The following is a 21,366-nucleotide window of genomic DNA, read 5'->3' as shown; positions in this document are numbered from 1 at the left end:
AAACATTTCGACAAATAAAATGTCGCGTCTGGGCGTTATTGTCGTAAGTTAAAGAATCTATTGATAGTGTACCAGGTACACGGCTCATTTTATAACTTGTATTATTGGTATTATTATTGTTAATAAGATAAACGTCAGCTTAAGTAGAGCAGAGGTTGTAACAGAGCACTGTGAATGACGAAATCCAAAAACAAACTGATGTCACTGAATAAAATGTTGAGCTTTTGAAGCGTCTGCTGATGGTGCTGCTTTATACTTTTTTTATCTGCTAACTAAGAGACTTTATTTCTCTGCGGATCTGCAGGTCGACTCAATAATAATCTTCCCGCTAAACTCCAGTCGCGTACGGATACCAATATTCAATAAATTACATCGAAATACTCGATCTAGTCGAGCGTTAAAGATAAATTAACGGATATACAATTTACCAAGTACTTGATTCGATAATATTTTTATTTCTTTCTGTCTGTTGCTTTCCCAACTGCGGCTTTATTCAATTTATTAGCTTACAAATTTTAAATTCTTTTCAAATTTTTCCTCTACACTTTAATACAATCTACAAGCATTTTATTTATCATTTTTATTTCGGTTCAATTCTGATAATTTATAAATTAACATCTCACTGGATAAATCACCAAGTCGTCAAGCTGAAATAATATTCATTTAATTAAAAATTATTAATAAAAATAAAAAAAATTACTTACTTGCACATGCGGGGGTGCAGATAGAGCAAATACCAAACAGTCAGCCAAATCTTTCGGCTCCAAGTACGGGAGAATCTTGTACATGTCCGGGTTGAATCCGCCAAGTGAAATGATTTCAGTTTTCACCAATCCTGGGTAGAGACCCTGTTTAAAAATTAATTAATTAATTCATAAATTAATCAAAAAATTATTAAATATAATTAAAAAGAAAAAAAAATTTACTGTGACACGAATATTATCTTTATTCTGACGAATTTCCAGCTTGAGAATATCAGTGAGAGCCCTCATTCCAAATTTACTCCCTGGATATAAATTAATCGGCAATGGCGGGAATGTAGCATTGATACCGTAAATACTGATAAACATTGATAAAAAAATAAATATCAAATTGTAATGAAAGTTAATACTTTTGCTTGTAATTTTATAAACTAGATATCTTATTTCGCAGTATCAATTGCATTTCAATTTTTTATTTTTAATTATTATTATTGATTTTAATAAAAATTTGATTTTACCTATTAATATTGAAGATGTGAGCTTCATTTTTGTGATTACGCATCGACTTAAGAGCTTCTCTGATGCAAATTGAAGGAGCAATAAGATTCAAATTGACTACTTCGCAAATATCTGACGTCTCTACAGCTAAAAATAGCACCCAAAATTATTTTTTAATAAATTTTTAAGTAAAAAATAAATTACCTGCGAGTGTGCTGGATCTAATAGTCCCCGCGTTGTTGACAAGAACATGGACCCCGCCGAAATTACTCTCGGCAAAATTAAAGGCCTTCAAGATGTCACTTTCATTATACAAATCGCATTTCATATAATGAAACTTGCCCGTGGATGAATTATTAAGCTCTGTCAACTTTTTAAGTTTGTCTTCACGACGAGCTAGACCCAGAACATTCAGCCCATTAGCAACAAGTGCTTTGGAAATAGCTTCGCCTATTCCAGAGCTGGCTCCAGTGACAACCGCGAGTTTTCCCAACCAGCGCTCCATCCTCTACGGGGTTTAATTAAGTACTGAAGACTTTATTTCATTACAGAAAGTTATTTTTGATATTCAATATTTAATATTATATATTTACATATAATATACTTACATATATCTTGAAAGCAAGGTTTTATTTTACGTACACTTGCAGTGTGAAGATATTGATATAATATCAATGTATATAAATTACGTAGTGATTAAACTTTCATATGTTAACAATCATAACATTATTTAATGAGAATTAATTAATTAAAAATATTTTCATAAAAAAGTATAATTTGACATCTTTTATTGATAATTTAAAAGATTATAATTAAGTGTACAAATTTAATAAATTAAATTAATTTCTGCACAATCTTAAAAATAAAAAAAATACTCCTAAAAAATGATTTATAGTCCTTTAAAGTTATTTTTTTTTTTTTTTTACAGTTTTATATTCATAAAGATAAAAATGGTACAGAAACAGGATTGGTAATTTCTGGTAGTTCAGTATCAGTGATTAGCTGAACTTTTTGTAGATTTAGGTGAACTAAGTGGTCAATATTAATTTTACCTCGATCGGTATTAAAAATAGTTTTCTTTTTTATACGAAAATCAACGAAATCTGGGGAAATTATGGTACGATGTTCAAAATTTTCCAAAGAAGAAAAGATATTTTCTGAAACTGTAATTCTACCTCTTGAGCATGACTTAACATCCCTCAATTTATGATATATATTAAGGATATTCATAGAAGAATTATACTTGAGGGTTATTTCAGGTGGGAAGAGTCTGCCCATCAATCTACTTTCATTTAATTGTTTAAAAACTATTCGGGAAGTGCATTCTCCATTGATTGTACTTTCTTGTATTACGTCTTGTTTTTTGGAGATTGCTTCTATCCACTGTATATTTATGAGATTCGCGATGTCCGAAACGGTGGATATTCGAGAGTTCTTGAGCTCATCACTCATCAAAAGCGACTCGACTCCCGTTGAATTGAATATTATTTCAAAGGGTTTACAAAATTTTACTTCACCACAACCAAGTCGGGTTCTTTTTAAAGAATTGTTCATCCTCGTGAAAATGGCCAAGTCGTCAATAGTACACCGCGTCGCTTCTGGTCGTACTACTCGACATCTTACTCCAGCAGTTATTTCAGAGATCTCTTTCGTTACAGGATCTGATTGTTTTTCCTCCAGACTCCGGAATGTGAAAAAATACTCGGATCTGGTGATCAGCGGGTCACTTACCAGCGCAACTGTTCAATAAATAATTTTATTAATAAATTTTTTAAAAATTAGAATATATTAAGACACTCACTGAAGAAATAAGGAAGGAACCAGTCACTCATGGTCTTGTCGTTTAAAAATACTTTGAGAATATAAAGCGAGAGTTCTGTTAAACCCGTATTCGTTCCCCAGTAAATGGATCCCCAACAAAAGATAACAAATTATCCAATTGCTCTTGATTAAAGTAAAGTAGAATAATATATCATCTTTTTTAAGTCGCATTTTGCATGAGAATACGAGGATTCTGTTTAAATAATAAAAATAATTTAATTACCACAATCTTTTTTATATTTTTATTTTATTTACTATACAAAAGTCTAATCATGGAAACAGCGATTTTATAATTCGTATTTTATACTGCGATTGCAGTTACAGTGAGCTCGTCGATCTGAAACAATTAATTTAATATTTTATTATTTCTTCATAATTCTTTAGGTGTAAAAACTTTGATTACATTTTTTATTTCTAAACAATTATAAATATATAATTAAGTACTGACCTGAACTTTTTGCGGCATTGAAAGTGCAAATATAACACAATCAGCAACGTCTTTGCTTTCCATGTACGGCATTGTATTCAATAATTCATTGGTTTTGTCACCAAATGCATTTAATATTTCCGTTTTAACTAATCCCGGGTGTATTCCCTTTTTTTAAAGAAAAAAAAAAAAAAAAAAAAAAAAAAATATGTTACTTATGCCATAATTATTAATTATTTAAAATAACTTACGGTAACCCGAATTTTATCTTGTTTTAGTTTTATCTCTCCCTTCAATGTATCTGCCATTGCTCGCAAAGCGAATTTACTCGCCGGATATAAATTCATAGGCACCTCTGATATTACTGCATGATGACCAGCAACACTGAAGATATTAAAAATATTATTGATAATAACTACAATAAAATAAAATAAAATAAAATGAATAAATTTTATTTACCTGTTAATGTTAATAATATGACCATCATTTTTGTGTTTACGCATCAATTTGAGAGCTTCGCGAATACAGACAGCCGGAGCGAGGACATTTATGTCCATAAGTGATCGATAGTCTTCAGTTTTTGCAGCTAAAATATTTAAATAAATGTGATAATAAGTAATTGATGATTAATCATGATGAAGAAATAACGTTTAATTAAGACTTTACCGTCAAAAGGAGCAATGAAGAATACTCCAGCATTGTTTACCAAAATGTCAAGGCAACCAAAAGTTTTTTCAGCGCAAGCAAAGGCCTTCAGAATGTCCTGTTCATTGCGAAGATCACATTTAAGATAATGGAACTTTCCTTTGGCACCTTTGAAACGTTGAGCCAATGCTTGGAGCTTGTCTTCGCGACGAGCTAGCCCCAGAACGTTAACACCAGCATAAACTAATTTTTCAACAATAACTTCTCCGATTCCGGAGCTTACTCCGGTGACAATAGCAGACTTTCCGACCCAACGATCCATTCTTACAGACGATTAACGCGATACTGCCGAATAAGTGCACTTGCATTCAAGTTATACTCAACTAGTTTCAGTGAATAAATACTCACTCTTGTCTATCAGCAGAAAAATAATAAAAAAAGTACGATTAAAGGAGATAATTGGTATCTTACTTTACAAAGTCATCATGAAGCTGCACTTTTCAAGGTTTCATTCGTACGTCTCGCAGCAATTTGCGCGATTATTTTGTACAAACTTTGTCTTTTATTATCAATCATAACAATTATTAATTACCATTACCTACTCAATGTAAATTGATTCATAAATATATAATTAGTAACTTTTCTATGGCTACTATGCAAATTGACCTTCTGACAATGCATCAAGAAGTTATCAATCATTGCTTATGCTTACTTTGACTAATGTTTTTTATTTGATAAAAAATTCTTAACTAAAACTTCACACTTATACAATGACTCGTTGAAAATATAAATTACACAGTCTTATTTTCAAAGTAAACAATTTATTTTATTCTGAATTGCAATTACATCATTTTCATTGTTTGCTGGGTACGCCGCTAACAACTAGCTGATCAATCTGCAAAATTAAAACGGTTTAGTCGAGTGTTTTTTTTTTTTTTTTCCTAGTCAATAATTGAGTATTCGAGTAAATACTTGAACATGTAGTGGGACTGATAGCGCAAACATTATGCAATCAGTAACGTCCTTACTCTCCAGAGCGGGTATTACATTCAATACATGATGAAGTTTTTCTGATAAATCAAACAGTTCTGTATTGGTTGCGCTAGGATAGATCCCCTGGAAAATTTTAATAAATTATTATCATTTTATTAATAAAAAATTAACTCGATTTAAGAAAAAACTTTGAAGAATTTCAAAAAAACTTACAGTGACACGAATATTATCATTGTTATCTCTGACTTCTTTTTTCAACGTCTCAGTCATTGCATGTAACGCGTATTTGCTTGCAGGGTACAAATTTATCGGTAAATCCGCCGCTCTTGTATTAAGACCGAAAACACTGCAAAATAAATATAATTATCAAAAAAATTATATTTATTTTTATCAGTAAATATAATATACCTGTTGATATTGATAATATGCGCTTCATTTTTATGCTTACGCATTAATTTGAGAGCTTCTCGGATGCAGAGAGCAGGCGCGAGGACATTCAAATCCAGAAGTGTGCGATAGTCTTCTGTTGTGGTCTCTAAATAATTTTTTAATTAATTAAAATGCTATAAAAATATTAAAATAGTGATATTTACCAGCGAGAGAGCCACCCAGCATAATACCAGCATTGTTTATTAAAATATCGAGCCGTTGAAAATTATTTTCCACGTATTCAAAGGCTTTGAGTATGTCTTCCTCATTGCAAAGGTCGCATTTCAAGTAATGAAACGCGCCTTTTGAGGATTTCAAATTTTCAGACAGCTCCTGGAGTCTGTTTTCGCGACGAGCCAGTCCCAGGACATTGACACCAGCAGAAACTAACTCTTTAGTGATCGACCTGCCAATTCCTGAACTTGCTCCGGTGACGATCGCGAACTTACCTGTCCAGCGATCCATTTTAGCGCTCGAATACTGTCGGACTACTGATCTGAGCGGCTTGATCAAGGCGAAAAATTTATCAAAAATGAAGATAAAGATAATGATTTGTATTTATTCATACTTAATATTTGCTATATGTATTTGGAACGCATTCCTATTTATTTAAATAAGTAATGATAAAGATTATTTTATTTACATTTTCGCCCTGATAAAAAAAAAAAAAAAAAAAAGTATCGAGACAAAGAAAGAAGTATTTAAAAGTATTAGTTTTCTAATCAATCTAATACTTTTCAATACTTTTTTTTTATTCAGGGAGTTGTTGAAGACCTGGAATATTTTTACCAAAAAAATTTATCCTGTAAAATGTATAAATATAAATTTATTTTTATGTTTTCATCAATTTAAATAATATTAAAAAAATTATTTCTTTTAATAAGATAAAAATTTAGCATAGATTAGATAAAGATCGTTTAATTTGCAATCAAGGCTAAGTATTGATTAAGATATTAAAAAATCTGAGTAATCTTTGCATTATTTGAGTTTAATTACATAATAAATAAATAGAATAATCATTAAGCAAATTGTTGGTGTTAATTAAGTCTTCTTGACCTTTGGATATAACATTATTATTCAGTAGTATAAGCAAAAAGTTTGTTTATCCTTTTTTTACATATGCAAATACTAGTGATTCTTTTTACTCAACAGATGGAGCCATATAAATTAAAATTAATCAAAAGATTTTAATAAATAACTAAATTTTTAATCAACAGAAGGTATATTTATTTAACACTCAAAATTATTACGCAAACTTATTTATAAAAATACTATTAATTAATAAATGTATTTAAATATTAATTTTTTTGACCACTCTATAGTCTTATTAATCATCATCTTTTTCTTCTTCAGAGTTACTCTCATTGCTTTCTTTACTTTCTTTATTTTTTTCAGTTTCCTTGCTCTCTTCAGATGATTTCTCAACATTATTATTATTATTTTTATTATTATCATGAAGCCACAATCCAGTTATAATCCCCGCAGATGCTGGATTTTCGATGACGGTCGCATTATGCTCATCATTAATTATTGAATCAAATACAACAGTTACATTTTCACGCATCAATTTGTACTCGGAAGTGTTGTTTGAATCTTGAAGCTCGTGCAGCTCTAAGGTCGTCTGAGTTGAAGATATGAAGGCTCCTCTGTCGACAACTACCGAGCTCTTTGAACTTGTCTGCATAAATAGAAACAATATTCATCATAATTCATAATAAATCAATAAAATAAAATATAAACATAGATATAAAAGTAAAACCTACAATATTAACAGATACTTTTGGATTCTCGCGCCATCCCTCGCGACTTCCGAAGAAATATGGAGAAATAATTTTGCAATTATTCAAATCTCTGGTCTTGTTGATAGAAACTCGCATATTGGGCGTCCACATTTTGTATTTTCCGGTTTTTTCATGCGTGGCCGAGTGCTTAGTCTTATGCTCCTGCAATTCAACATCAAAAGTAGTGAAGCATTCACCCGTGGTGAAATTCTCCCAGTTTTTATAAGCTCCCTCGGGTTTCCCCTTCATATCTATTCCAATATGCAGCTGGTTCACTAAGTATCTCAATTTATCGAGAATAAGCGGGGAAATATTAGAGGGAACGACCATTTCCTTGATACCCAATGCACTCATTTTCAGCTCAAAGTGTACGCCAGTAGCCGGCTCTATCAATCCAACACCAGGCATAACTTTCGGCGGCGAAGAAGAGTCTGTTGAATTGTGAAGTCCCAAAAGCATTTTGGAGTCTTCCAGATAACACTGCATCTCTTGCAGAGTCATCTCAATTGGCCGACACTTCAATTGCGTTGTCAAGTTGAAAGACATTTTGTGGTTGGACTCCTGGGTCTCGTTAACCCTCGGAATCATTTCTGCGTTGTATGTCACATTGTAGATCACTAATTTATTCACCCACGAGTCACTGTGCTCCAGCTGGCTCACTTTTCATTCATAAACAAAATTTTATTTGATTAATAATTATTAATTGATTTATTTCAAGTACAAGGAAGTAATAAATTTATAAAACTCACCGACCAGCAGAGGTAAAATAATAAACTTCATGATAGACTCGAGTTATTTTTCAGATTGGTTAAATTCTCTATTCTGTGGCTCCTTTTATACAACACTCGCTGTCTTTTAAACCAATTACTCAGATAATTTTCATTAAATATAATTTTCTTAAATTTATACGCCTGCATTAATATAATTGAGACACTTGAACAGTCGCATTACTCACAACTCTAACATTCTAACAAATTTTATTTAAAATTTTTAAGATACAATTGTAATTTATAATTTAAATGCTACCTAGCAAATATTTCAATTCGATGTCACTCGAGGACTGAAGCTCCAAAGCCGGGGAAGTTCAAAGACCTCAATAGACGATGGTCTAGTTGATTCTCCATTGGCTCCCCATCCTCTTGACAATATAAATCTCGGTAACTTTGGATCGAGATGAAAATAATCCACAATATTTAAGAAAGATTTTAAATAAATTTTAATAAATAAGTTTAATTGTTTCAAATTATTTTATTGCATACTCTTCAACTCTGTTTTACATTAATAAGCTTAATTATTTAAATATATAAATATTTAAAAGCAACCAATTATATATTTTTTTAATTTATCCAGCGTAATTATTTATTTCTTCACTGGAGCAATCCCTGTTGAATTCATTGTACTTATCCTTTTCACACAGCATTGGTTCAATTTTCTGCAAAGTTAAGCTTGCAGACTCGTCAATAACGTACTTAGATTTGTCTCGGTGATCGTTAATTGATACTTTTACTTTGGAGAAAGATGTAAAGTTTGCGTTGCTGATGGTCATAAAATTTTCAAATGAATTCTGCAACAAAAGTAATAAATTTTATATTAATAATAATTGCCCGGATAATTAATTTAAAAATCAATAATAATATTTACGAATTTGATGTCAACATCGGTGTCCTTAGTGTGGCGATTTTCTCTGTTCATAAAAAACGAATAATAGAAAGACCGGTCGTCACATTTGTCGCCATCCATTTCCATCATGCGAGAGATCTCAATGGGACGGATCAAGTCTTCATCGGGTCGAGCAACCAAAAATAAACTCGCGGGAAGTTTCTTCTGATGACTAAGAGCTGGAGACCGTGTCACCAAAAATTTGGAGTGACAATTTCCTCTTGAGGTGTTTACTTTTCTTTCAAAGTTTCCAGTCAATGCTGAAGAAAAGTCCAGACCGATGTCCAAGGGTTGGGCGAGAGCTCCCATCATATTGCGACCAATTGGCTCCACTTCAATGCCGACCCAGACGGTGCTCATTCCGTTTTTGGTAAAATCAATGGTTATTGCATCCTGCTGGAGGGTTTTCTTGGTCCAGATGTCCAGCTCAGCGGACTTTATCTCAGACCTTCCGCGTTTTGAGTCTCCGAGGTACGTTGATTTAACTTGAGTGTCGTGATAAAAACAATATGCCTTGGATTCTATTGATTGACATGTCAGCATTGTCTGCACGTCAAAGGACATGTCAGAGTGATTCGATTTTCCATGATCATTTGAGTATATCTTGGTTGCATGGTTGTGAATAAAATATGTCACTTCCGCTCCGCGTTTCCAAACCTCCGGGTCTTGCCCAGAGTCAAATCTTGCCGCTGAAAGTCACAATTATATTCAATAAAGGATAAGTGATGCGATGATGATGATGATTATTATATAAGTAAATTAGATTAAATTTTGGGTATAGTTATTTAAAAATATTATTTAAATACTTACCGAGTAAAAATGGAAGTAGAGTAATGATCATCATGATTCAAGAGTCAGGAATACTTTACTGGTTTTTATAACACGAGACCGTCCCCTTATATGTTGACTACTCTAACCACTATCACTTACATACCATTATTCCAATTGGCTATACTTATCTTTAATATGTATTTTTACATTTGCTCCGCTATTTGTTAATTGAATTGGGTAATTCAAGCAACCCGAGATCTTGCATGTCAAGGTCATCCTAACAATCATCCGTAACATTGAGACGTTAATTGGTGTTAGGACTGAAAGACACTACCTATGATTAATTCCTTTATTTTCTTAACAAATACGGATACATAATAGGCATTGATTTACATTATAAAACTGTATTAATTAATTAATTATTAGTATTGACTATTGGGATCTTTGTCACATTTATCAGGAAGAACTCCTTTGATGATCGGGCTATTGAAAGTCGGAAGCTGATCCTTGGCCGGAAAAATAGACTCGAGAGTTAGCTTCACGTGGTCCAAAACTTTGCCCAGTTTCTTCCGGTTCTGATCGTAAAGGTCGTTCTCGTTGTTTGTTTCACTTAAAAATTTATTTTTGGAGATTTCTATCTTGCTGTCTGATGTTTTCTGTGGTAATAAATATTCAATTGAACTTTACGCTCTAAAAATAATTAAAAAAAGAAAAAAAAATACTTACCAGAAGACTCAAAACATCTCTGTAGACAAGCCCAAGAGTATAACGAGTACCAAAGAAAGGAGCGACACATCTGAGACACTCTTTAACATTTCTTTTCTTCTCAATTAGCATGATTTCGCCGTTGAGCTTTCCCAATTTTTCCAGCGGAGATAAATCAAATTTATTCTCCTTACTGGCTTCATCTTTGAACGGAGATCGAGTGACTTTAAAGTCGACGTCGCACTCGCCGACTGTAAAGTTTTCAAAAGACCTGTATGTTGGCTTCATCGTGTCCGAAAGATCTGTTCCAATGATCAATTGATTGGCGACCAACCGCGCCATGTTGACACAGAAATCCGGCAAAACTGGATCGCTCTTCTCGAGCACGTAACTTTCGATTCCTCGGTCGTTGAATTTTATTTCAAACGGGACTTCGATAGCATTGAACGGGCGGTAAGTTTCGTTGGCAGCCGGTGTTGCTTTTTCTGGATTGAATCCGTCTTGGACATTCAGCCGGGTGATCTTTGTGTCGTCCATTTTACATCGGAGAACGTCGGGCTCGCGTGGCCGACATTTGAGTTTTAAATAGAGACCGGTACCAAGATATTGACCTTTATCACTGTCCAGAGAAGTTATCATCTTAACTTCTCCGGAAAAAGTATACTCTGGCCCGAATTTCCATGTTTCTTTGTCGCTAACTTGCGCAGCTAAAAGTAGACCAATTAATAATTGATTTATTTGTTTAGACAAGAAATAAATAAATAACGTTTTCTTACCCAAAAAAAACGGTATTAGCTGAAAGAGCATCATGGTGATGAACTGTCACTTGAGATCTAATAAATTCATCTAGCTCTACAGAGGTTTATATACTCTGTACCTTAACTGCATCAACTATTTTATTGGAGGATTAGTTAGATCAAATTAAATTCATTTAAATGTGACATATTTATTTTTTTAATTCTAATGTGCAATTTTTTTATTGTATTTATATTTTAAATAATGCAGTTATTAAACGGATAAAATTTTATCTCTTTTTAAAAAAAAAATCAATGAATTATTGAGCTAGTGATTTTAATGAATTAAATTTAATAATATAATTAATGAAGAAAATATTTTGATCAATAAAATTGAAGAGTTAAAAAAATTTTTAGAGTAAAAGAAAAACTCAGCTATGCTCGATAATAATTTACAGTGAATTTATAACGCTGTCATCGTTTATTTAATAGAGAAGATGTAATTTAGTCATTAAAGCAATTTGTATTCTTAATTATAATCATGGTTTTATGTGAAAATTGGGTGATGACAAATGAGAGAGATGTTGTGAATTGTAAGTTTGATTCACTAATTTCAATTATAGCAATAATTTAATTTGACACGTAATTTTTAGTAGATTTTATAAAAATCTAACTATTGCAGCCGTCCTCATGGCGCAACTTTGAAAAAATTTAGTCGTTTTCTGACTCAGTTTGTCGAGTTGAGTCAGAAAATGTGTATAGTTCAAAAGTTTATATATATTTATACGATATAACGCGGCTTGTAAGCACGATAGCGTTTTCAATTTATAACCGATTCTTCTCAAACTCAACATGCTTTATCTATCGATCAAGACCAAGGTTAAGTTCGAAGATGAGCTTAATCGGGCGAGTAATTTGGAAATGACAGGATTTTGAAATTTTGAAAATCGTAAAAATTGATGTTTTTACTTCAACTTGATATAATTACTGATCGAGACAAGATATAAAAATTCGGTAAAATGCATCGTAAAGCTCTTTTAATATGCTTCAATTTCCACTACTCAGAAGTGGTAATAGCCTCAATATTACTCCTTTTAGAATTCGTTTAATGAAACAGTTTTACTGTTGCAGCCGTTTTAGAATTATTGTCTGCATCATAGCTTAATCATGATGTAAATTCAATAATTACGATAATGATTAGTCTTTCGTGTAATGTTTTCAGGTAATTCGTCAGTAAATATGTCACAAATTAGTTCTATATATTGTCTTCTTCAATTAAAATTTTATCCGGTTTCAAACATCTGATTGATTTGCAAATTGTTGTTCCTAAGCAGTTATTTAAAATTTGGTCATTTATAATTCAAATTTTATAATCTTTGCAATTGTTTGAGAAACTTTTTCTTTAAAAGTTAATTTTTTTTCCAAAATTTGTTCTAAATAGTTTTAAATTTATTTTACATTATTAGTGTTATTATATTATTTTATTAAAAATCAATTTTCTTTATTTGAAAAATCTACTTACCATTTCGGCTGCCGTATGGCCTTTTTTAATTTTAAATTACTCTGAAGAAATATTTGGACAGTAAAAAAATAAAAAATAAATGTTTTTATATTTTTGAAAGTCAGATTCATAAAAATAAGGGTATTTTTTATGGTGGCTGTAACTCAAGATTCATTATTATCGGGTATGTTAAAAAAATGATCTTCAAAGAAGTATATGATGGCATTTAAAAGGTAAATATACTTTACTGTCTCAAGTAATAACCTTTGAGTCTGCGTATATATATTTCTTTATTTATAGTCTTCAATTGTTCTTTTAAAACCCAAACTTTGTTGTCTTATCTGAGATCATAGCGATAAATAAAACCATAAATCCCGGGATATAGGAAACCCAAAAACCGGACGTATAGTCAGAGTCCAGTGAAGAAGATACGACACGCCAATGCCCGCAAAATACCCAACTTTGATGACGTCATTGAAACGAGACTGCAAGCAACGGTATCTTTAAATTCTAAAGAATAAATCAATATTGATTGATAGATCGCAAGGGCCAAAAAGAACATCATAATTAAATAGAAAACTTTTTTTAATATTAAATTTAATTTTTATCGATTTTTAAAACATTGTTAACAATTTTTTTAACCCCGAAGACAAAGACTCGTTGAAAATCAGCACATAAAGATAACCAGCGAATATTCAGCGTTTATTGTTGGAAAAACCCATTGTCTATTGTCACATATGCATCACTCGTCTGCTGTTCTATTGTTTACATCAGGACAAGCGACAAAATTCAACTGGATTCACTCAAGGCCCCAAGTATTATATTCTTGCTGTTATTTTATTACGATAATTGTCCAATTGTTGATAATTTGCCACATGGCTCAATGGTTTTACGCCTGGATTTATCATAAATTGATAGCAATATTATGTCATGCATACGTTGCAGTAAATATTTTTCTAGACTCTATATAAATAAAATTACGAAATAACAAATCGATAAATATTTATCGATTTTCGGAAATTAATCGATCGAATCTTTTTTCTCTGATTTATTTATTTGTTTATTTGTTTATTTTCCGAAGACATCATCGGGATTAACCACCGGAATAATTAACTCCAAGTAAAGTAAAAAGTCTCTCCTACTCTTGCGAAATTTCCCAGAATGAGTCGCGAATGTTGGCTGAGTGGGGGCTGAATAGGATAAAAGTCCGATGGATTATAAAAAGGAAAGCAGCTTGTGTTGTTCTCGTATTGCAATTTAGCTCACGATCACGTGCGTGTCTTCAGCTCTTTCTCGAGTTAATTTTATTTATTATCACATTTAAAATAATTATTAAAAAAATGGTAATGTCTTGAAATATTAAAAAAAAATAAATTTATAAAATACTTATAAATCTTAACGTATGAATTTTATTTACAGAACAAATACTGTTTAGTATTAGCAGTGTCTATTGTAGTCGTACAATCCCAAAGACCACCATATGCTGGTACGGGTGATCGTCTGCCAGCTGTGCTGCCTCAATATCAGACATCAAACCAGATTCAAGATCTGAGCGAAGGACAAAATGTCACGGCGACAGATAATAGAATAAACATCCAGCCAAACTCGCCGCAAATATTAAATCTTCCTGTTGACGCTCATGGGGACGTTGATCTGATCAACAGGATCCAATCCTGGCCCAAAGAGTCTCAGCCCTTTTGGTACCTCAACTGGAAGCAAATCGAAGAACATCGCGGTGGACCTAGCTCCGTTTCTTCTACCAGAAGATCCAATTAATTTTTATAAATAATTATTATTATCATAATTAAAGTACTTAATTTTAAAGATACGTTTTTTTGTAATTAAAATAAAAAATTAAACATACCCATGGGATGGAACCGGTTTATTATGCCCTTACGCATACGATTATTTAAATTACCCAAACCGTCTGGTCATAAATCAATGCGCTGTAGTAATAATAACAATAAAACTTTAATTAAACTCTAGATGTCTTAAATAAATTGACAATTTTTTAATTTTATTTAACAAAAAGATTTGTTCGAAAAAAAATTTTTTTTTTTAATTTCTAGATGTCATTTTTTTTTTTTTCTAATTTTTTTTTTGCCATAATTTATTTGTTATAAAATTTTTTTAATTATTACATATATGCTACATTAATGACATTAAAGTTAGCAGTTGCTTGACAATTTTTTGATTTTTTTAATAAATAAATTTGCTCCGAAAAATTATTTCCAAAAAAATTGAATTTTTAATTTTTTTAATTTTCTAAATGTCAATTTTTTTCCTCATTTTCTTGAACATGATTTATTTATTAAAAAAATTCTTAAAATTATAAAATGTCTGCTAAATTAATTTTTATGCTACATTAACTTTCGTAAAATAATTTCAATACATTGTTATTGATTGATCAATTGCTGAAAGGGTTCATCAGCTGGTCAGTATTGACAAAAATTTATTTGTTATCGGAAATTAATGGGATTTCGTGGAACGTGGTGAACCTCGTGTTGATATGACTAGAGCGAAAGAGAAAAAGAAAAAAGAGAAAGAGGCTCTACTGGGCTTGATCACCGGCGTGCGACATTTAAAGTCATCATGGTCATACCACAACACAAGCGCTTCTCGCGGCTTGTGCACGAGTATAGAGTATAGTCCAGTACTCATTCATTCATTCTGCATATACGTGCATTTTATGAGATGGATGGGTAACGTTAAGTGTATGTGTGAGGTTATGTTTGTGTTTAATACTCGACTCAAGTAGTCTGAGTACTGTGTGGTGTGTGCTATAGATGGGAAGGTTGAATATTTACAAGGTAATATCACAACATATACACTTACAGAGCAACGTCTAAGTCTAAAAGTACTTAGCTGGTTGATTGTGAGTTCAGTCTGACACTACCACCACTTTAGATTGCAACACTCACACACACACGCTCTGTGAGTTAAATATTAGTGCCGCGGTAATGTCGGGAAGTGACAGCCCAACGTTTTTTCACGGCCAACCCTGGTCCAGCTGGATCGAGAGGATCGGCAGAGACAAGCCACTGAGTATGTACTTTGTTTATTCTACTGTGATTGTTGTTTACTTGGTGATTTTCTTAAATATTAACCCCATTTTTCTGCCAGTCAAAAGTGGATCGGGCGTCGAGCAAACATAACCTAACCCGGGCTGGCTCTTTGTCATGATTCACAATTTACCAATACATTTATATTTTTTTTTACTCTAAATGTAATGTGTCATTTTATTTTATTATTTTGAATGGTTATGTAATTTTATCTTAAAAAATAATTTATCGAGTATTTACCAACAAGTATGAATTATTTATTTTTTGGATCATTAAATTTATTGTTTATTGAAAATATTTATTTGAAAAATAATATTTCAGTGATGACGTGTATTTTAAAGTAGAATGTGTGTTATTTATTGAATTACTTAGCAAAGTTATAAAATTTATTTAAGAATTATTTAAGAGTTTAATGGCAAGAGTGTCATTGAATAAAACAGTGATGCTTGTAAATTTATTTTATTTTATTTTTTATTATTAAATATAATAATTTATTGTGTTGTAGGTGATGAGGAACCAGAAGCGGAACCAGCGAGCTCCGTTACTCGCCTGTCAGCAGATGGTAACGGTTTTATTATTTATTTATAAATTAGTGTAAATAATAACTAGAATGGAACTATATATTTTAAAAAAGTTATTAAAACAATCATCAACACATCGTACGAGTCCAACAGTGCCCCAAGATATTGTTTATAACTTTCAGACATTGATCTTTATGGATTTTGCCCGGAGCGAGACACATTCTATGGGGTCGTCTGCGAGATTTGTAATGCCATCGTCAAACCTCAGGCTCTCATCCAGCATATGGGTAATTATTATTATCATTATTTTAAATATAAACCAAGCATTATTAAACATAAAATAAATTTTCAGAGAGTCGACACGCATCGGGGACTGTCAACTTGCCTCCACCATCAGCACCAGCTTCCAAGACCCCCGTGAAAACCCCATATTGCAAAGTCTCGAAGCTCACCAAAAAGAGCCAACCAACGACGCCCTCCTCGGCTGGGACCGCCACGGGCGGTGGGAATAGCTCAGCCACGAGCAACTCTAAAATCAACTACTCGTCGGTCAAAAGGAACGCCGAGCAAGCAAACCTCCAGCAGCCGGCGTTGGCGAACGCGTCGCCGAGGTCGCCGCTCGACTCGATTGGGATCTCCAGCAACTCAGCCCTCTCCGGGTTGCCCTCCAGTCCGGTCAAAAGCCCCAGCAGCAACGGGAACTCCACCAATGCCACCAGCAACAACAATACCAGCAACAGCACCACCAACAACAACAACAACAACAACAACAACAATAACAACAACAACAACAACAACGGTACCTCAGCAAACTCCACTGGTGCGACGTCTACGTCCACGACGGGCCCCGGGCAAAGGCGAAAGCGTCTCAAGGCAGACCGCGGGCTCGTCAAGGACAGAGAGTACGACCCGGACAGGCACTGCGGGGTCTGGATCGAGGAGACGGGGAAAACCTGCACCAGGTCTCTCACCTGCAAGGCTCACACGGTCTCGCTGCGTAGAACAGTCATCGGTCGGAGCAAAAGCTTCGACAAGCTCCTCGCCGACCACCGGGCTTCGAAGGAGCTCCCGAATAGGACGCCGAAAGTAACCGTCACCGGGACTGTAACTGTCTCGACGGCTTCCGTCTCCGGATTGACCGGAGTTTCTGGGGCGACGGCTGGTGTTGGTCTTGTTGGAAACAGCAACGACAGCGAGGCTCCTGGGTCACCGCCTGTTTTATCTCTACCGGACACTTATCCACTGCCAAAGGTAGGGATAACTCAATCACTTTGTCCCAAACGTTTGACTGTAGTTCTTCAGAGATTGATTATTAATCAGTTTTTCTTTTGAATATTATCAACAATTAAGATTTTTTCATTATTGTTAAACTTTTGACGTTACCATTATCATTATTACTAGTACTAATATTGTAATATATATATATATGTATATATTTTTTTATTTTTATTTTTATTTCATTTGTATTTATCAAGTTTATGGAGTCGTAAATATTTGTCATGTACAGTGTAGAGTTTATTTTTTGTAAAAAATTTTTATTGATGATGGTATTTATTGAAGAGAATTCAACAAAGTACACTGAAATGTTATTATAAAAAATTCTATTGAATTTGTTGGTTATTTATATAAAAAAAATAGTAATACTGGTGATAAATAATATTTTGTAAAAAAAAAAAAAAAAAAAAATTCTAAATTATTTAAAAACCGTGAGATTTATAATTCATCATTTTTGTATAAATTGTCACCAGTAAATTTAATTTTCTGTGGAAATATTTAAAAAATGATTTACCAAGGTTTTGTAAAATCAATTCAATCGTCACACGCTTGATAACTTATCGATAGTTTTATTATTTTTATTTTTTTCAAATAATTGGCGGAATGAAAAGTACAGATAGGCTCGAAAACCGCTGGAGCCATTTGGAGCGTCGTGTATTGATAAAAAAAAAAAAAGAAAATGAAAATGAATGATATTACAAAGCAAAAGTAAAATGATCGGGGTGTCACACAGTTGATACTTGTTTTTGTTTTTGTCATTACAGGCTGTTGATTTGCTTTATCGGTGTCTGGCCCCGCATGGCTCCACTATACCTGTAAGGCATGGTTCCTTTTTGGGTCATACTTTACGACCCGCCAATATAAGATACTTAAGCCACCGTCATTCAACAGAATCCACGTATCTCAACTCTGCAAAAACGCTCCTTTCTTATTTTTTAGACTAAGCTGGAAGAGGATTTTGCTAATGAGGAATTGAGACTGGAGGCCTCCAGGTCCGCTGCCAATCCCGTCAATCCTGCCGTGGTATCCTCATCCCCGCCATCAACTGGACCACCACCTTCGTCATCATCATCATCATCAACACCGTCGTCATTGGCGCCAACCACATCCAAGTCAATGCTGCCGCCGATTTCAGTGGTGCTGCCTTCGCTGTCCCCGATCGCCAACGACACGTCTCAGCACATATCCACGCTGATCCCCGTTACCTCGAGCCTGTCCTCGGTTGTTTCAGCCTCGCTAGCGGCGCCCCAGCCCCAACTTCCCAGCACTGTCCTCGAAGGGGAGACCACGTGTGACGACGAGTCCGAGAGCATGACTCTCTACTCCCCGGTATCGATCTTCAAAGACACCAAGCCAGCCCAGGTCGTCATACAGATTCCTCGGGTGAATCCTGGCAGCAACATCACTGCCAACAACAGCATAAACATCAACATCAACAGTAACAGTTTGTTACAACAACAACAACAACAACAACAACAACAGCAACAATCATCGTCGTCATCATCATCTGGTCATCAGCACCAGCCGTCATCGATGACAGCAGCGACTGGGTCAGCCTTGGCCAGAAACAGTTATCAAGGCTCGTCGATGCCCAGTCTTGCGTTTGATGACCAACTGGATCACCCGAAGCTCGCCAACGGCAAGAGGCTTAACAATAATAACGCCAGCGCCAATCATACTAATTCTCTTCTCCTCAGTCCCATGGGCAGTTCCAGTACCACCAGCAGCAGCAACGCCACCAGTAGGTCTTCCAAACGAAGCAAGCATGAGTATCATCACCAAACGGAATTCCCTCGGTCTATCCAGGTCGAAGCTACCACGACTTCGACGCCCTACTCGTCACACTTTAGTGACATTGCCTGGTCTAACTGCCACCCTGAACCTCTCGCGGTCAGCCGGTGGCTGCGTATCACCTCCACCCGTAAGCAGTACAACTTCAATATTCACTGACATAAGATCCCACCCACTCCGGGCTGAGGACTCGAACGTGCTGCTGCTGCTGCTGCTGCTGCTGCTGCTACTGCTGCTGCTGATAATGATGACCGTATGCCTTGTTTGCTTCTTCGCCAATTACTGCAGTGCCGAGTCCAAAGCCCGTCGAGTGGGGTCACTAATAATCTTCGTAATAACCACAACAATCATCAAATTTAGGTTTTTTTTTTTTAATTATCATTGTTTTTATCACTTTGTTTTATTTTACCAGATATGACGATTGAATTGATTTACGTTATTCCGGGCTTTCATTTTAAATTATTCCGATTTGTAATTAAATTTTTATGCTTTTATTCGTTAACGAAATTTTAAATCTGCATGAGTGCTGTAAATTATCATGGCTTTGATATTTTTAAATACTGTAAATATTTATTACGATAATTATTATTATTACTTTGACACGATAACGTAGAGCTTAAATTTTCAGTTTAAAATATGTCCTTCGTACTAGATGTTTATATTTTTTTATTCGTAATGTGATCTCTTTTATTTCTTTTTTTTTTTTTTGTCTCTCTGTCATTAATTGTGCGCGTGAATTAGTATAAATTGATAAAAATAATTATATAAATATGAAAGAAAAATTTTTTTTTAATTTAAATGAGTACGGGTATTAAATCATTAAACAACACTCCATTTTTTAACTTAATTTTAATAAAACCACAGAAAATTGCATTTACTGTAGGCCATTATGTGTTAAAAAATTAAAATTAAATAATTGCATCGAATTTAAAATTAACAGCTTAAATTAAACTGTTGAAATTTGTCTTTGATTTATAAATTATTTATAAGTCTCACGAAAAAATGTAACTGCTAACTTTATATAGATATAATTATACAACAAAGAAAATTATGTGAGGCTATTTGTTCGTAGTGAATTTAAATTGAGAAAAGAAAATGCTTGTATAATTATATCTATTTATTGTTAAAAAATTTTTTATTATTATTATTATTATTATTATTATTATTATTATTATTATTATTAAGGCCTCTTGATATTGATCACAAATTAATCGAACAAACAATTAAAGAAATAAGTCCAATGAAATAATAGATAATAATATTTAACGAGTATTAGTAACTGCTAGTATTCATTTTATAATGCCCCGTGTGAATTATTATAGTTAAAATAATAAATATTTAATTATAAATGCTCAATAAAAATAAACGAATGGCAATAATGTCAGACGTATAAATAAATATCCCACACGTTAAGTCAAGTCAGTTGTATGTAAATTTATTTATAGTAATTAATCGTATAGTCTTAATAATTATTACTTATATATAAATATATTATATTAATTATTGTTGTTAATCTAAGACTGCTCCTGTATGTGTCTTTTTTAATTATCCAAGACACTTTTTATTGTATTCTTACGCTTAAATACGACTATAATCTTTTTATGATGATTAGAATGATATTATATAGTTGATTTAATAATAATAATAATAATAATTATTATTATTATTATTATTATTAATATTATTATTGACGTAATATATGTGTTATGTGTGTTAAATTAAATCCGACCTTTGGGTTTTTACAAATACCTCGATAAATTTTTGCCTCATAATTAATAATTTGTGAATTCGCGTGAATGAAAAGAGACGAAAAAAGTTAAACAAAAAAATTATAAAAGTTTACAAATCAGGCTTTATTTATTCATCTTGAAATATTGTTGTTTGTAACAATTTTTTTAGATTGTTACTCTGAAAAAAAAAATTGTAAAGTATGAACGCGTTATTTCCTCATAGATTGTGATATTTACGTGTAACGTACAGTAGAATACTGAGGAATGATGGTAGGCTCAAATGTCCCTGCTGATTGTTGATTTTCCAGAGTCATGTGCTTCC

The 21,366-nt window shown here is 33.1% G+C and overlaps 7 protein-coding genes across 10 annotated transcripts; 2 read left to right on the top strand and 5 right to left on the bottom strand.

Moving 5' to 3' along the window:
- Window positions 1–469: 469 nt before the first annotated feature.
- LOC123268322 (dehydrogenase/reductase SDR family member 11-like) lies at window positions 470–1,739 on the bottom strand. Its single transcript, XM_044733299.1, has 5 exons — window positions 1,404–1,739; window positions 1,220–1,346; window positions 927–1,059; window positions 705–848; window positions 470–647 (listed from the first exon to the last, which is right to left on the bottom strand). The coding sequence occupies exons 1-5, from the start codon at window positions 1,702–1,704 to the stop codon at window positions 612–614; spliced, it is 741 nt and encodes a 246-aa protein (XP_044589234.1). The 5' UTR covers window positions 1,705–1,739; the 3' UTR covers window positions 470–611.
- LOC123268321 lies at window positions 854–11,341 on the bottom strand. Of its 2 annotated transcripts, XM_044733297.1 has the most exons (4): window positions 11,207–11,341; window positions 10,452–11,137; window positions 10,134–10,381; window positions 854–876 (listed from the first exon to the last, which is right to left on the bottom strand). In XM_044733297.1, the coding sequence occupies exons 1-3, from the start codon at window positions 11,238–11,240 to the stop codon at window positions 10,148–10,150; spliced, it is 954 nt and encodes a 317-aa protein (XP_044589232.1). In that variant the 5' UTR covers window positions 11,241–11,341; the 3' UTR covers window positions 854–876; window positions 10,134–10,147. The 2 variants fall into 2 exon arrangements, with proteins under 2 accessions (XP_044589232.1, XP_044589231.1); XM_044733296.1 differs by lacking the exon at window positions 854–876 and having other exon boundaries at window positions 10,061–10,381.
- On the bottom strand, window positions 2,875–6,003 carry LOC123268939 (putative oxidoreductase SadH). Its single transcript, XM_044734403.1, has 10 exons — window positions 5,679–6,003; window positions 5,494–5,620; window positions 5,299–5,431; window positions 5,065–5,208; window positions 4,114–4,426; window positions 3,907–4,033; window positions 3,699–3,831; window positions 3,469–3,615; window positions 3,001–3,357; window positions 2,875–2,938 (listed from the first exon to the last, which is right to left on the bottom strand). The coding sequence occupies exons 1-9, from the start codon at window positions 5,977–5,979 to the stop codon at window positions 3,322–3,324; spliced, it is 1,461 nt and encodes a 486-aa protein (XP_044590338.1). The 5' UTR covers window positions 5,980–6,003; the 3' UTR covers window positions 2,875–2,938; window positions 3,001–3,321.
- Window positions 6,752–8,195, bottom strand: LOC123268318. The gene is made up of 3 exons (XM_044733294.1): window positions 8,045–8,195; window positions 7,278–7,954; window positions 6,752–7,192 (listed from the first exon to the last, which is right to left on the bottom strand). Exons 1-3 carry the CDS (start codon window positions 8,073–8,075, stop codon window positions 6,842–6,844), a joined length of 1,059 nt encoding a protein of 352 aa, XP_044589229.1. The 5' UTR covers window positions 8,076–8,195; the 3' UTR covers window positions 6,752–6,841.
- LOC123268320 lies at window positions 8,524–9,912 on the bottom strand. The gene is made up of 3 exons (XM_044733295.1): window positions 9,765–9,912; window positions 8,937–9,643; window positions 8,524–8,859 (listed from the first exon to the last, which is right to left on the bottom strand). Exons 1-3 carry the CDS (start codon window positions 9,796–9,798, stop codon window positions 8,638–8,640), a joined length of 963 nt encoding a protein of 320 aa, XP_044589230.1. The 5' UTR covers window positions 9,799–9,912; the 3' UTR covers window positions 8,524–8,637.
- A 2,481-nt stretch (window positions 11,342–13,822) lies between the features above and the next one.
- LOC123268323 lies at window positions 13,823–14,665 on the top strand. Its single transcript, XM_044733300.1, has 2 exons — window positions 13,823–14,008; window positions 14,085–14,665. Exons 1-2 carry the CDS (start codon window positions 13,838–13,840, stop codon window positions 14,439–14,441), a joined length of 528 nt encoding a protein of 175 aa, XP_044589235.1. The 5' UTR covers window positions 13,823–13,837; the 3' UTR covers window positions 14,442–14,665.
- Window positions 14,666–15,467: 802 nt separating this feature from the next.
- LOC123268317 (ataxin-7-like protein 1) lies at window positions 15,468–20,088 on the top strand. 3 transcript variants are annotated; one of them, XM_044733292.1, is made up of 7 exons: window positions 15,468–15,710; window positions 16,233–16,289; window positions 16,431–16,535; window positions 16,601–16,995; window positions 17,026–17,499; window positions 18,288–18,338; window positions 18,463–20,088. In XM_044733292.1, exons 1-7 carry the CDS (start codon window positions 15,626–15,628, stop codon window positions 19,471–19,473), a joined length of 2,178 nt encoding a protein of 725 aa, XP_044589227.1. In that variant the 5' UTR covers window positions 15,468–15,625; the 3' UTR covers window positions 19,474–20,088. The 3 variants fall into 3 exon arrangements, with proteins under 3 accessions (XP_044589227.1, XP_044589226.1, XP_044589228.1); XM_044733291.1 differs by having other exon boundaries at window positions 16,601–17,499; window positions 18,463–20,087; XM_044733293.1 differs by lacking the exon at window positions 18,288–18,338 and having other exon boundaries at window positions 15,469–15,710; window positions 16,601–17,499; window positions 18,463–20,083.
- Window positions 20,089–21,366: the final 1,278 nt, after the last annotated feature.

The sequence above is a fragment of the Cotesia glomerata genome, linkage group LG7 (genome assembly GCF_020080835.1).
Source record: "Cotesia glomerata isolate CgM1 linkage group LG7, MPM_Cglom_v2.3, whole genome shotgun sequence".
Classification (NCBI taxonomy): domain Eukaryota; kingdom Metazoa; phylum Arthropoda; class Insecta; order Hymenoptera; family Braconidae; genus Cotesia; species Cotesia glomerata.
Note: the sequence above shows the minus strand (reverse complement) of the source record. Positions and strands in the feature narration are given on the sequence as shown.

What these genes read in the sequence shown, in the direction of transcription:
- LOC123268317 (XM_044733291.1), top strand. Translation starts at nt 15,626, where the DNA reads ATGTCGGGAAGTGACAGCCCAACGTTTTTTCACGGCCAACCCTGGTCC. An exon ending in GGCTCTCATCCAGCATATGG is followed by an intron (nt 16,536 to 16,600) that starts GTAATTATTATT and finishes ATAAATTTTCAG; the next exon opens with AGAGTCGACACGCATCGGGG. An exon ending in CGCATGGCTCCACTATACCT is followed by an intron (nt 18,339 to 18,462) that starts GTAAGGCATGGT and finishes CTTATTTTTTAG; the next exon opens with ACTAAGCTGGAAGAGGATTT.
- LOC123268939 (XM_044734403.1), bottom strand. Translation starts at nt 5,979, where the DNA reads ATGGATCGCTGGACAGGTAAGTTCGCGATCGTCACCGGAGCAAGTTCA. An exon ending in CTTCATTGCTCCTTTTGACG is followed by an intron (nt 4,034 to 4,113) that starts GTAAAGTCTTAA and finishes TAAATATTTTAG; the next exon opens with CTGCAAAAACTGAAGACTAT. An exon ending in CATATTATTAACATTAACAG is followed by an intron (nt 3,832 to 3,906) that starts GTAAATAAAATT and finishes TAATATCTTCAG; the next exon opens with TGTTGCTGGTCATCATGCAG.
- LOC123268318 (XM_044733294.1), bottom strand. Translation starts at nt 8,075, where the DNA reads ATGAAGTTTATTATTTTACCTCTGCTGGTCG. An exon ending in TATTTTACCTCTGCTGGTCG is followed by an intron (nt 7,955 to 8,044) that starts GTGAGTTTTATA and finishes ATGAATGAAAAG; the next exon opens with TGAGCCAGCTGGAGCACAGT. An exon ending in CAAAAGTATCTGTTAATATT is followed by an intron (nt 7,193 to 7,277) that starts GTAGGTTTTACT and finishes CTATTTATGCAG; the next exon opens with ACAAGTTCAAAGAGCTCGGT.
- LOC123268323 (XM_044733300.1), top strand. Translation starts at nt 13,838, where the DNA reads ATGTTGGCTGAGTGGGGGCTGAATAGGATAAAAGTCCGATGGATTATA. An exon ending in AAATAATTATTAAAAAAATG is followed by an intron (nt 14,009 to 14,084) that starts GTAATGTCTTGA and finishes TTTTATTTACAG; the next exon opens with AACAAATACTGTTTAGTATT.
- LOC123268322 (XM_044733299.1), bottom strand. Translation starts at nt 1,704, where the DNA reads ATGGAGCGCTGGTTGGGAAAACTCGCGGTTGTCACTGGAGCCAGCTCT. An exon ending in TAGATCCAGCACACTCGCAG is followed by an intron (nt 1,347 to 1,403) that starts GTAATTTATTTT and finishes TGCTATTTTTAG; the next exon opens with CTGTAGAGACGTCAGATATT. An exon ending in CTGCACCCCCGCATGTGCAA is followed by an intron (nt 648 to 704) that starts GTAAGTAATTTT and finishes ATATTATTTCAG; the next exon opens with CTTGACGACTTGGTGATTTA.
- LOC123268321 (XM_044733297.1), bottom strand. Translation starts at nt 11,240, where the DNA reads ATGATGCTCTTTCAGCTAATACCGTTTTTTTTGG. An exon ending in GCTAATACCGTTTTTTTTGG is followed by an intron (nt 11,138 to 11,206) that starts GTAAGAAAACGT and finishes GTCTACTTTTAG; the next exon opens with CTGCGCAAGTTAGCGACAAA. An exon ending in GAGATGTTTTGAGTCTTCTG is followed by an intron (nt 10,382 to 10,451) that starts GTAAGTATTTTT and finishes TTATTACCACAG; the next exon opens with AAAACATCAGACAGCAAGAT.
- LOC123268320 (XM_044733295.1), bottom strand. Translation starts at nt 9,798, where the DNA reads ATGATGATCATTACTCTACTTCCATTTTTACTCG. An exon ending in TCTACTTCCATTTTTACTCG is followed by an intron (nt 9,644 to 9,764) that starts GTAAGTATTTAA and finishes TGTGACTTTCAG; the next exon opens with CGGCAAGATTTGACTCTGGG. An exon ending in CCGATGTTGACATCAAATTC is followed by an intron (nt 8,860 to 8,936) that starts GTAAATATTATT and finishes CTTTTGTTGCAG; the next exon opens with AATTCATTTGAAAATTTTAT.